Consider the following 12,385-nt stretch of genomic DNA (forward strand, 5'->3'; position numbering starts at 1 on the left):
CAGGGAAGTGGATCCTCACACACATTTAAAGCTAAGACAGCACATAAATAAACTTAATACTTGTACCCCACTTCCCAGTTGGGCGTGGAACTCACCCTGGGGACTGGAGTCATCTCCCTGTCTCAGTGCCACCCACTGTCATTCCAGGTTTCAGTCTGTCGACCCACCTATTCTTTGCCCTGAATTCTATAGCTCTTGCAGGTGGCAAAGAAGCTGACCAGGAACCCAGCGGGTGGCAAACAGGGTTTTTCCTTAACCTGGGTTGGTGGGCGGGGCATCCCTGAGGTTAAGCCACCCAGCCAGGTACTCCAGCTTGCAGTAGAGAGCCAGACTGGCCAGGAGGATGGCTAAATTCAGGCTGAGAGTATCCACTGGCGAGGCCTGTGGAGCTGGCACATGGGACAAAGTGTCTGTCAGCATCGTGGGAACCCACGGAGAGAGCCCCTTAGTACCTCTGGACCATCTGGGCAAGGAGTTCAACGCTGGTGCTGTGAGTTTTGGGGGAGCAGGCAATGGTGACTGTGGGGAAGGTAGCCAGAGGATCGTCCTCAGCATACTAAACAGCCTTTCCTAGGAAGAAGACTTCGAGGTGACACTCCCCCACGACGTTGGCGCTGTACTGATGCTGCGAGTACACAAGGCACCCCCGGAGGCGCCCCTCCCTCTGCTGTCTCTCCCTCCTGATGCCTGGTTCTGCTGCTGGTTCCAGCTGGAGTGGCTACCTGGGGCTGCACTTCGCTTCCCCTGTTATCAGTGGCTGGAAGGGGCAGGGGAGCTGGTGCTGAGAGAGGGAGCAGGTGAGGGGGTGGGGGCTGGAACTGGCTGAGGCTGCGGGAGGCGCACAGCAGGGTAAGGTACCTAGGCTTGGGGAGTGGAGAGGTGAACTGGTGTGGACACCAGGAAGGGGCAGAAGAAGAAGGAGGGGGCTGGCAGAAGCAGAGGTGATGGCAGTCAGCTTGCAATGGAAGAAATGTACGCGGGGTGAGGGGACTGGAGGATAGACAGTAGCCAGAGGGAGAATGTCTGAAGCCAGCGATCAGGAGAGTATCTTTTCCATCCACCCCCACCTCCACCCCGGTAGCCAAGGTGTCCTGGCAAGACCACCACCCTGTACTGCAGGATCAGCGCCAGAAGGAGCTGGAGACCAGGCAGAAGATGTACAGGTGAGGAGGGAGATAGTGACCCCTGCCGGAGGACTCACTAATGGGATGGGAAGCAGCCAAATCAAGGACTAACCCCAGGGACAGCAGTGTTAGCATAGCAGATTTGCAGGACCTCTGTCTCTGTCCTGGGCGCTGAGCAGAGAGACTTGCATCTTACCAAGCCTTTCAGCTGACTCTGCCACTCACTGAAGTTTGAAACCCCCTGCTGAAACAACCCTGCCCTGAGACTTATGCCTTCTCCAGCTCACTCTGTGGTGGTGTTGCTTTTGCCTCTCCTTTTATCTCACTGGAGGGGTTGTTGCTTTCCCCCATAAATAGAGGCAGAACTCAGGGCATCTAAGGGGGACCTTGAAACATCCCTAGGCCACAGAGACACTCTCAGACAGGGGTGCCTTCTCTTCTGCCTTGCCTGCTCAGCATTGAGAGTCAGAGCAGAGAGCTTCCTACATGCTGAGCTCACAGGGGTAAAATCAGCAACTGTACTCAGATGGACATTTTCAAAACCGCCTGGTGCCCTTAGTCTTGGTTGCTTTCCAAATCCTGGGCCCCCTGCTTTTGCCCTAGGTCTCTGGACACTGAGCAAGCACAGGCTCCTTTGGTTCCTGGTGATTTGATTTCTGTCATGAAAGCCATGACACTAAATCTCACAGCAGCAGACAGAGGAGAGGGGCAGGTGTTGAAATCTATATCCTTGGTGATGCAGGACCAGTCTAGATCCTAAGAAAAGGAGCTGGGAGGTCTTCTCTCTTTGATTGTGTTTTCTTCTCAGTTTGAATTGTTAGGAAAACAAAAGAGAATGATTAAGAATGGGGTTGGTAAGACCTGGGAGTCTAATTCTGCATTCAGGGCTGTGGGCTTCTTCTTCAGCACTGTGTTTAATATAAAAGACAAAAGTAGGGCTCTGTCTGTAGCCTAGTGGGTAGAGCATGTAACCAATAAATCCTTAAAGATGATCACGAGCACCACATGTACCAGATCGCATAAGACATACCTATAATCTCATCATTTTTGAGATGGAGGCAGGGGGATCAGGAATTCAAGATCACCAATAGCTGTGAAGTGAACTGGAGGCTCAGTTTAGTTGAGACCCAGCCCCCCACCACCACCAAGAAAATAAAAGCACTCAAAACATGAATGCTAAGCCCTGCCTAAATGTGTGTGGTTAGCATTGTTCCCTGTCTGTTCTCTCTGCCTGGACCCTCTGCAGTTATGATTAAAGTGAGACTTCAGACTCCAGCACTGGCATCTTCTGGGTGCCAGTCAGGGAAGGCAAGCACTCAGGCCCTCCTCATACCTACTAAGTGAGAATCTGCCTCCTACCAAGATTCCCCAGATGAAGCCAGCGCTGGGTTGCTTGAGACAAAGAGTTTGGCCACCATCTGGTGGCAGGACACTTAAATTGCAAACTGTCCTTTGACATCAAAGGCTCAAATATAAAACATGTTTCATTACTAAATTGTTTGTTGGATACTGGTTATTGAATCTAAGTCCGTTGCATTCTGAGTGAACACACATTGCTGTTTTATATCCCTGGCCCTCTTAATTTTATTATTTTCATTATTTTTTTTTTAAAAATGTGTGCCAGGCAGTGGTGCTTTAATCCCCAGCACTCTGGAGGCAAGAGGTAGACTAATCTCTGAGTCTGAGACTAGCCTGGTCTACTGAGCCAGTTCCAGGATAGCCAGGGCTACAAAAAGAAACCCTGTCTCAAAAATCCAAAACAAAACCACAGAAAAAGAAACCACCCTGTAATTATATTTTTTTAAATTGTGTGTCTGCATGTACACAATCATGGTTTGCATGTGGAGGTCAAATACATGTTAGGCTTGATGATGGGCAGTAACTTTTTAATGTTTATGTTTTACTTTTTTTAGTTTTATTTTTTAAGAGTATATTTTATACACAAGAGCTCTATTTGTATATATACTTGCATGCCAAAAGAGGGCATTAGATCCCATTACAGATGGTCATGAGCCACCATGTGGCTGCTGGGAATTGAACTCAGGACCTCTAGAAGAGCAGACAGTGCTCTAACCACGGAGCCATCTCTCCAGTCCTTTAGGTTTACTTTTTATACTGGAGATTGAACCAAGGGCCTTGTGCATCCCAGGCAGGTGCTCTACTGCTGAGCCATGTTCCCAGCCTTTTAAAATTTGTTTTGATTAGAAAAAGGGTCTAACTGTGTTGGCCTCAACTCTAAAAGGCTATTTTTTAAATGACACAAGCACCAAATGTTAAGTTCCTTCCTTCCCTCCCTCCTTCCCCTCTGCTTTTCTGGATTCCCACTCTTCCTAGGTCCCAGACCCAACATTCACATACTTAAGACACCCCAGGGCTTTGGCTCAGCTCCAACCTCAAATTCCTCCAGTTGACCCTAGTTGGGTCAGGTGCTTAGAAGTCTCCCTGTGGGGACATGTAGCTTCCACCAACCCAGTGAGCACAGGGGAAGGGAGGGTCTCAGGAAAGCCCCTGCTGGCAGAAGGAGCTAGCTGTGGCCAGGGTCCCCTGGGGCAGGGATTCTTCTGTCTCAATCGAGGGCTCCTAAGGCTGCTGCTGCTGATTCACCTGTCCCCCTTCCAGCTGGAAGACATACATCGAAGGCTGGCCTCACTGCCTTGACCACGAGACTGTGAAAGACTTGGACCTCAACATCAAGTATTCTGCGATGAAAAACGCCAAATTCTTCTTTAAAGCCCACTCTGCGTGAGTGTCTTAGTCAGGGTTTCTATTCCTGCATAAAACATCATGACCAAGAAGTAAGTTGGGGAGGAAAGGGTGTATTCAGCTTACACTTTCAACATTGCTGTTCATCACCAACACAAGTCAGGACTGAAAATCAAGCAGGTCACTAAGCAGGAGCTGATGCAGAGGCCAAGGAGGGATGTTACTTACCGACTTGCTTCCCCTGGCTTGCTCAGCTTGCTTTCTTATAGAACCCAGGACTACCAGCCCAGGGATGACATCACCCGCAATGGGCCTTCTTATTTTTGATCACTAATTGAGAAAATGCCTTACAGCTGGCTCTCATGGAGGCATTTTCTCAAGGCAGGCTTCTTTCTCTAGGATAACTCCAGCTTGTGTCAAGTTGACACACAAAACCAGCCAGTGCAATTGACCCCTTGTCAACTTGACACACAAACACATCACTAGTAAGCCTCAACACTTACTTTCTTATTCATCCCCATGATCTAAATAACTTTAAAATCCCACAGTGTTTAAAATTTTTTACATATTAAAATTTCAAACCCTTTAAAATATCCAATATCTTTTAAAATTCCAAGTCTTTTTACAATTTAAACTCTCTTAACTGTGGGCGCACTAAAACACTTCCTTCCTTCCAGAGGCAAAAATATCAGGGCACAGTCTCAATCTAAAGTAAAATCAAACTCCAACCATCTAATGTCTCAGAACCACTCACAATCTTCTGGGCTACTCCAAGGTCTTGGGTCACTTCTCCAGCTCTGTCCTTTGTAGCACACACCTTGTCTTCTAGGCTCCAACTGTTTGTACTCCACTGCTGCTGCTGTTCTTGGTGGTCATCTCATGGTACTGGCATCTCCAAAACACTGGGGTCTTCTGCTGCAACTAGGCTTCATCAATATCCTCTCATAAGCCCTCTTCATGAAGCCAAGCCTCAACTCCTTTGCATGACTCCTTCAGTCCTGGACCATCAACTGCAAATGAGGCTGCACCTTCACCAATGGCCTTCCATGGCCTCTCACAGTGCCAAGCCTCAGCTGTTCTTCATGACCCCTTCATGCCTTCAAAACCAGTACCACCTGGGTGACTCTTACATATTACCAAGTCCAGCTGCAGCACAAAGTACAACCTTGGCTATCTCTGGAAGACAACCTTTGTGCTTTCAGAAAACACTTCCCAGAAGATTTCACCTGAGTGATGCTGGTCTCTTGTTTTTGGTTTTTTCGAGACAGGGTTTCTCTGTGTAGTCTTGGCTGTCCTGAAACTCACTCTGTAGACCAGGCTGGCCTCGAACCCCGAAATCCACCTGTCTCTGCCTCCCAAGTGCTGGGATTAAGGGTGTGCGCCACCACTGCCTGGCTGCTGGTCTCTTGTTAATCATTACTAATTTCTTAGGTCCAGCTAACCAGCATCTACAGTTCCAATAATGCAAAGGTTTCGCATTAGTAGTTCTAGAATCTTGTTAATCACAGCTGATTCTTCAGCCCCAGCTAACCAAAACCACAGAAATCTTCACAGTCAAAATAGCAAGAGCCCTGATAAGAGTCTTTAATCTTCCCTCTGAAATCTCACAAGCCAGGTGTCCATCTTCTGCACTGTTCTCAACATTATCTTCCAAGCTCCTACAGAACATCCCACAGAGCTCTTAACATCCCAATGACTCTTCTAGCACAAAGTTACAAAGTTCTTCCACAATCCTCCCCAAAACATGGTGAGGTTGCCACAGGAACATCTCATTCCTGGTACCAATTTCTCTTAGGGTTTCTATGCCTGCACAAACAGCATGACCAAGAAGCAAGTTGGGGAGCAAAGGGTTTATTCAGCTTACACAGTGAGGATGCCTCCCTGTCATTGCCCACAGTCCTACACTCTCTCTTCTCCTCAGTTCCTTACTTCACTTATAGAATTCACTCAGCCCTGCCTAAGGAATAGTGTCCTGTCCTACAGGACAGTGGCTACCTTGGGGCACTGACTACCTCAGAGAGATAGAGGAGGGTCTCCTGGGGCCTAGTACCTTATCTCATACTTCACATCTTCCATCAGGATTGCAGAGCTGAAATTCAAAGGGCTCCTGGACCGCACGGGACTCTGGAGGAGTCTGAGGGAGATGAGAAGGATGTTTAACTTCCATAAGACTCCAGCAGCAGGTGAGCCACTGTGGCCAGGATCCTAAGTTCTCTCTGGGATATCAGTTCCCATCTCTGCCAGGAGGCTCGAACAAAATCCATTAAGTAGTTAACTGTGAGCAACAATTCACCTTGTGACTTCAGCCAAGCTCCTTGTCCTTCCTTCTAGACTTAGTTCCCCTAGACACAAAAGAGGTGATAGGCAGAGGGAACCCTTGACCTAGTCCATCTGTTATCCATAAACTATGGTCGGGGCTGTGGACTCAGGCCTCACAGTGAAATCACGATGTGGTTTTGAATAAGACTTAAAATCATATCATTACTGTTCCTTGGCTTGTTCACTTCAGAATTAGGTGACAGAGGTACCCACCCTAGTATTCAGCATATCCCGGGAAGCTCTAACAGGGGTTCAGTGGGTGTTAACACTGAGGATGAGTTATAGGGCCAAAAAATTCTTTAAGGATTGAGAACAGGAAAGATGAAGGTCATGAAGACAGAAGAATGGGGCTTTCCTAAGGACAGTCTGGGGCTAGGGGATAGGGGCTAGCCACCAGCTGGGAATGATTCTAAATGTGCTCGGTGGGGGAGGGGGTTGGAGGCAAAAGGCCTGCAGGATTATCAGCCATGGGGCTCTAGCTGAGGACAGCAGTTGGTAGCCTCATCAAGGCTGTGGCTATGTAGGGATGAAGTGGACAGATGGGCAGAGAGACCACGGATGGAGAGGAGAAGGAATTTGCTACCGAGGGAGATTCTAGGCTCTGCCATGAACAGTCAGCTGGACAACTTGCCATTCTATGGGATGGCAGGAAGGAAGCAGAGGCTGACCTAGAGAAGACCCCACAGTTATCTTGCATTTGAGGCTAGTGAGCCACACAGGCTAGCATCAGATGGCATGATAGTATAGACAGCATGATGATGGGCTGAGATGAAGATTTGATCTTTGGTAACCAAATCCAACGGGTCAGGGGAGGTAGCTCTCAGAAATGAATAGGTACCCAGTAGGGACAAAACACAATTCCCTCATGCAAGTAAGGAGGAGACCTGTGGGAGCCTCTGTGACTGGTCCCCTCTTCCCTTTCCCTTCCCCCTCTGCAGAGTATGTGTTTGCACACTGGCAGGAAGATGCCTTCTTCGCCTCCCAGTTCCTAAATGGCCTCAACCCAGTCCTGATTCGCCGCTGCCACAGCCTCCCAAAGAACTTCCCTGTCACTGATGAAATGGTGGCCCCAGTGCTAGGCCCTGGGGCCAGTCTGCAGGCTGAGTTGGAGGTAGGTGGAGCCCAGACTGTAAGCTCTGTAAACCCTACCCTAGATTCTTCAGGCCCATCCCCCTACTTGAGACAGAGTGGTCAACTATGCTTTGCATGCCAAGAACCAACTCTCAGAATGCACTTCTGGGTAACCCTGGGTCTTCTTCCTGCTACCTGCCCTTGCTTCAGGAAGCCAGGTGCAGTCATGGCTCCCTTTTCTCCTGCAGAAGGGCTCCCTGTTCTTGGTGGACCATGGCATTCTTTCTGGAGTCCAAACCAATGTCATCAATGGAAAGCCTCAGTTCTCTGCAGCCCCAATGACCCTATTATACCAGAGCTCAGGGTCCGGACCCCTGCTCCCCATCGCCGTCCAGGTCTGTAAGAAGGCAGGGGACAGGGGCAATGGCAAAGTACAGGGTACCACTGAGTGGTTGACAGATACTGACACTGGCTGCCTCCCTGCTGGCCTTGCCCACCAGCTCAAACAGACTCCTGGGCCAGACAACCCCATCTTCCTGCCCAGCGATGACAAGTGGGACTGGCTACTGGCCAAGACCTGGGTGCGCAATGCTGAGTTTTCTATCCATGAGGCTGTCACACATCTGTTCCATGCCCACCTGATTCCAGAAGTGTTTGCCTTGGCCACACTGCGCCAGCTGCCCCAATGTCACCCTCTCTTCAAGGTCAGTGGCTCAACAAGTTGGCTCAAGCCAGACATGGTAGCACACACCTTTTAATCCTAGCATTTGGAGGGCGGAGGCAGAAGGATCACAATGACTCTGGGACCTACCTGGTCTACATAGCACAATTCCAGGAGAGCCAGGGATACTACACAGAGACCCTTTCTCAAAACACGTAAGGTGTCATTCATATATATATATATATATATTCTCCAATCCCATAGATTGCTTGGATTTTGCCGTGTCCTATGGTGCCTCTTCTAAGTGGCCTTTGCTCAGTTGGCCTTATCCTCCCAGGCTTGGATGCAGGGCTCCCATTCTGACAGAAGAACACAGAGTAAGGCCATATCCAGGGCCCAAGAGAATGTCTAAGCATGCATAAATCAGAGAGTGTAAGGCTCCCTGGGAGGGGAAGCCCTGCCTTCTCAGAGAAATGTTAGCTTGGTGGAAGTAACAAATGCGACCCTTGAAGGCCAAGGGGCCTGCTCTATGCTCTTCACTCTGGGTCATCTGACTGACTTGCAGCACCTGCTTCTCTGAGGTGCACTGTGAGGAACAGCTCCACATGGCCAGGCCCCAGCCCAGCTGTTCATGGTGCTCTGCCTGCCACAGGGATGGGAAATCCCAGGATGTTCCCAAGGTTCTCAGTTGACAAAATGATCTGGTCAGAGGGAAGAAAAGGCCTGCTGGAAAGCCTTAGGCAAGATGCTATGGGGCCTAGCCTTCTTCACTGGGCAGGGAACGCTGTCACAAACTGCACCCTCCTGTCCTTGCTGACTCCTTCTGTGTGACTCACAGGGTGAGTGGTTTGTGGGGACAGGTTTGGGCTCCCCAGCTTTGCCATCTCCTTCCAGCTGTTGATTCCTCACATTCGGTACACATTGTACATTAACACACTCGCCCGTGAGCTGCTCATTGCCCCTGGGAAGGTGGTCGACAAGGTAGGAGCTGCCTTTGGAGGGTTGGGCTCTCTTCAGTCTGAAGAAGATGGAGATCTGGGGTGGGTGTGACCCCTGTTACCCTAGTACCTCTGCTGCCCCTGCTTTTGAAGCCAGAAGTTCTCTCCCTCAGTCCACAGGCCTTGGCATTGGAGGATTCTCTGAGCTGATAAAGAGAAACATGGAGCAGCTGAACTATTCTGTCCTGTGTTTCCCTGAAGATATCCGAGCCCGAGACATGGAAGACATCCCAGGCTACTATTACCGAGATGATGGGATGCAGATCTGGGGGGCAATAAAGAGGTGAGGGAACCATTACCAGGAAGCCACTTGGGCAGAAAGCCTGGGCAGGAGATGGGGTGCACTGGAGAGGTTCACAACAGGTGGGCTTATGTGGGTTACCCTGGGCAAGGGTGGTTCTCACAGAGGAGTTTGGAGTCAGGGAATAAATCCAGGTATTCCTTGTAGCTTCGTCTCTGAGATAGTCAGCATCTACTACCCAAGTGATGCATCTGTCAGAGATGACCAAGAGCTCCAGGCCTGGGTGAGGGAGATCTTCTCTGAGGGCTTCCTCAGCCGAGAAAGCTCAGGTACAGGCACCTTAGCCCTTGGGCATGGCATCACCCTAGCCTCTCTGTCAGGTCTTCAGTTCCCCAGGATGCCTGACCCCAGCCCAGTTCTTCCAACAGGTATGCCCTCCTTGTTGGATACCCAGGAAGCCCTGGTCCAGTATGTCACCATGGTGATATTCACCTGCTCAGCCAAGCATGCAGCTGTCAGTGCAGGCCAGGTAAAGAAAGGTCAGGCCTACAGCCATTGTGATAGAGCTCCAGAGTCTTGGTCTCATTTTATCTTCTCTGCCTTCAGTTTGACTCTTGTGCTTGGATGCCCAATCTGCCACCTACCATGCAGCTGCCACCACCGACTTCCAAAGGCCAGGCTCGGCCTGAGAGTTTCATAGCCACGCTCCCAGCAGTCAATGCCACATGTTATCACATCATTGCCCTCTGGCTACTAAGCAAGGAGCCTGGAGACCGTGTAAGTAGGGAGCTGAGAGTCAGGCCACACTAGGCTGGATAAGAAAGGATCTATTGTTTACACTCCCTGGCCCAAACTCAACCCTGATCCCCACCACACACATACACACACACCTCACTAAATCTTCCCAGTGACCTTTTAGCTCTTGATACATGACTTTCAATCATCTTCAGGTGATGATCAAGTATCCAACTCACGTTCATCAGTGATGGAAGCGTGGGACTAAATGCTCCTTTAAATCTTCATATGAAACAGTCTAATTGCTGACAGTTCACTGTCATTTAGGAAAAGGCTTAGGGTAGAGACACGGTGAGGCTCAACCAAGGACTGTGTAAGGTGACTGGGCCCAGGGACAAACTGTGGGTATAGCCAGCCGTGGTGGGTTGCAGCTGCTCAGAAGATGGAGACCTCAGCACCTCAACCTTGTGATTGGTCCCCAGAGGCCTCTGGGCCACTATCCAGATGAACACTTCACAGAGGATGCCCCACGGAGAAGCGTGGCTGCCTTCCAGAGAAAGCTCATCCAGATCTCCAAGGGCATCAGGAAGAGGAACCAAAGCCTGGCACTGCCCTACACCTACCTAGATCCTCCCCTCATTGAGAACAGTGTCTCCATCTAAAATAATGCACAAGCCGGTCGGTCCCATGTGACATATAGAACTCTTGACCATGCCTCTCCAGGCTACGTGTCACAGAGAGAAAGTAGTCTTTCAAAATAATACAGGTCACCACATGCTTCTCCCCGACAACCAAGCCCCATCTTACTCACCCCTGAAACACACACACACGGCCCTAATAAAATAAAAACAGACAAACCTAAACTCCTACAGAACACGGGATCTCACACCAGAGAGTCATCAAAATGTTTGGAGCCCCTGAGCTTTAGCTCTGAAGGACTTTGCTAGTTGCTTTGCTGTGTATGCCACTAACCATGGACTGTAACAGAAGCACTGAACCCAGGTCTATGGCTCACATCCAATGAGATCTCACAGTCACCTGACACAAAGGCAGACTTCTCAGCAACACAGGAAGTAGATCAACCCAAAGTCTACCACAGAGGTGGTCCATCATGACCTATGACCTCACACTGAAATTGTTCAGCTCTGAGAAGGGATTCCTAGAGTCAGGCACAAAGAGAAGGACAGGGTGAAGGCATGGCTCTGTGCAGAAGAACACTGCTGCTCTTCCAGAAGACCAGGGTAGCTTACAGCCATGTGGTCATTCTAATTCCAGAGACCTCTTGTGGCCATGAGGACTCCAGGCATGCTGGGAAAACACCAATATATATAAAAATTATGGTTTTAAAGAGAGACGTATATACTACCATTTATAGTTTACCTGTTCTCCAACGCTTCCCCTTAAGTGTAAACCAGGCCTCATTTCCAGAGAATTAGAAAATATTAACAAACTTCTAATGCCATGCCATCTAAAGTACTTCTTCATTATACAATCCCAATATTTCATGTACACTCTTGTCTTAGGTTTTTACTGCGGTGAAAAGATAATATAAATAAGGCAACTCTTATTAGGACAACATTTAATTGGGGCTGGCTTACAGGTTCAGAGGTTCAGTCCATTATCAAGGCAGCAGCATGGCAGCATCCAGGCCGGCATGATGCAGGTAGAGCTGAGTGTTCTACATCTTTATCTGAAGGCTGCTAGTGGTAGACTGACTCCCATGTAGCTAGGATGAGGGTCTTAAACCCACACCCACAGTGACAGACCTACTTCAAGAAGGCCACACCTCCTAATAGTGCCACTCCCTGGACCAAGGTTATATAAATCATCACTTTCTACTCCCTTGTCCCCATAGGCTTGTTCAAACATATGAGTCTATGGGGGCCATACCTAAACATAGCATAATGCAAAAACTAGTTAGTCCAACTTCAAATGTCCCCATAGTCTATAGCAGTCTCAACAATATTAAAAGTTCAAAGTTCAAAGACTCTTCTGAGATTCATCCAATCACTTAACTGTAATCCCCAAAGCAAGACAGGAAACCAGCTGGGTAAACTCCAAACTCCAAATCTCTATGATTGAGGTCAAAGTGGTCTTCAGATCTCCAACTCCTTTTTTATCTTTGTTGACTGTAACAAACTTCTTTTTCCTGGGCTGGTTCCACTCCCTGTTAGCAGCTTTCCTCAGCAGATAGCCCACAGCTCTGGAATCTCAAACATCTTGGGGTCTCTAAGGCAACTTCAATGTTACAGCTTCTTGTTTCAATGTCTGGGATCCACACATGATCTTCTGGGCTTCTCCAAAGGGCTGGCATCACTTCTCCAGCTCTGTCCTCTGTAGCACTCTAAGCTCAGGTTGATCCACTCCACTGCTGCTGCTGTTCTTGGTGATCATCCCATGGTACTGGCATCTCCATTACACTGGGGTCTTCTGTTGTAACTGGGCTTCACGGATAGCCTCTCATAGGCTCTCTTCATGGTACCAAGCCTCAAACCCTTTGCATGACCCATCAATCCTGGGCCATCAACTACAA

The 12,385-nt window shown here is 49.1% G+C and overlaps 1 protein-coding gene across 2 annotated transcripts; it reads left to right on the forward strand.

Annotated features, from left to right (window-relative positions):
* Window positions 1-289: 289 nt before the first annotated feature.
* LOC117711372 (polyunsaturated fatty acid lipoxygenase ALOX15B-like) lies at window positions 290-11,839 on the forward strand. Of its 2 annotated transcripts, XM_034506976.2 has the most exons (14): window positions 290-490; window positions 575-797; window positions 1,082-1,163; window positions 3,744-3,866; window positions 5,907-6,010; window positions 7,085-7,257; window positions 7,466-7,612; window positions 7,718-7,921; window positions 8,773-8,859; window positions 8,990-9,159; window positions 9,325-9,446; window positions 9,546-9,646; window positions 9,724-9,894; window positions 10,335-11,839. In XM_034506976.2, the coding sequence occupies exons 1-14, from the start codon at window positions 344-346 to the stop codon at window positions 10,512-10,514; spliced, it is 2,034 nt and encodes a 677-aa protein (XP_034362867.1). In that variant the 5' UTR covers window positions 290-343; the 3' UTR covers window positions 10,515-11,839. The 2 variants fall into 2 exon arrangements, with proteins under 2 accessions (XP_034362867.1, XP_034362868.1); XM_034506977.2 differs by lacking the exon at window positions 8,773-8,859.
* Window positions 11,840-12,385: the final 546 nt, after the last annotated feature.

The sequence above is a fragment of the Arvicanthis niloticus genome, chromosome 6, assembly GCF_011762505.2.
Source record: "Arvicanthis niloticus isolate mArvNil1 chromosome 6, mArvNil1.pat.X, whole genome shotgun sequence".
NCBI classification, from domain to species: Eukaryota; Metazoa; Chordata; class Mammalia; order Rodentia; family Muridae; genus Arvicanthis; species Arvicanthis niloticus.

Excerpts from the sequence above, each read along its gene's own strand:
- LOC117711372 (XM_034506976.2), top strand. The coding sequence starts at position 344 with ATGGCTAAATTCAGGCTGAGAGTATCCACTGGCGAGGCCTGTGGAGCT. Across the intron at positions 798-1,081 it reads GGTGCTGAGAGAGGGAGCAG|CCAAGGTGTCCTGGCAAGAC; the intron begins GTGAGGGGGTGG and ends CCACCCCGGTAG. Across the intron at positions 7,613-7,717 it reads TGCTCCCCATCGCCGTCCAG|CTCAAACAGACTCCTGGGCC; the intron begins GTCTGTAAGAAG and ends CTTGCCCACCAG.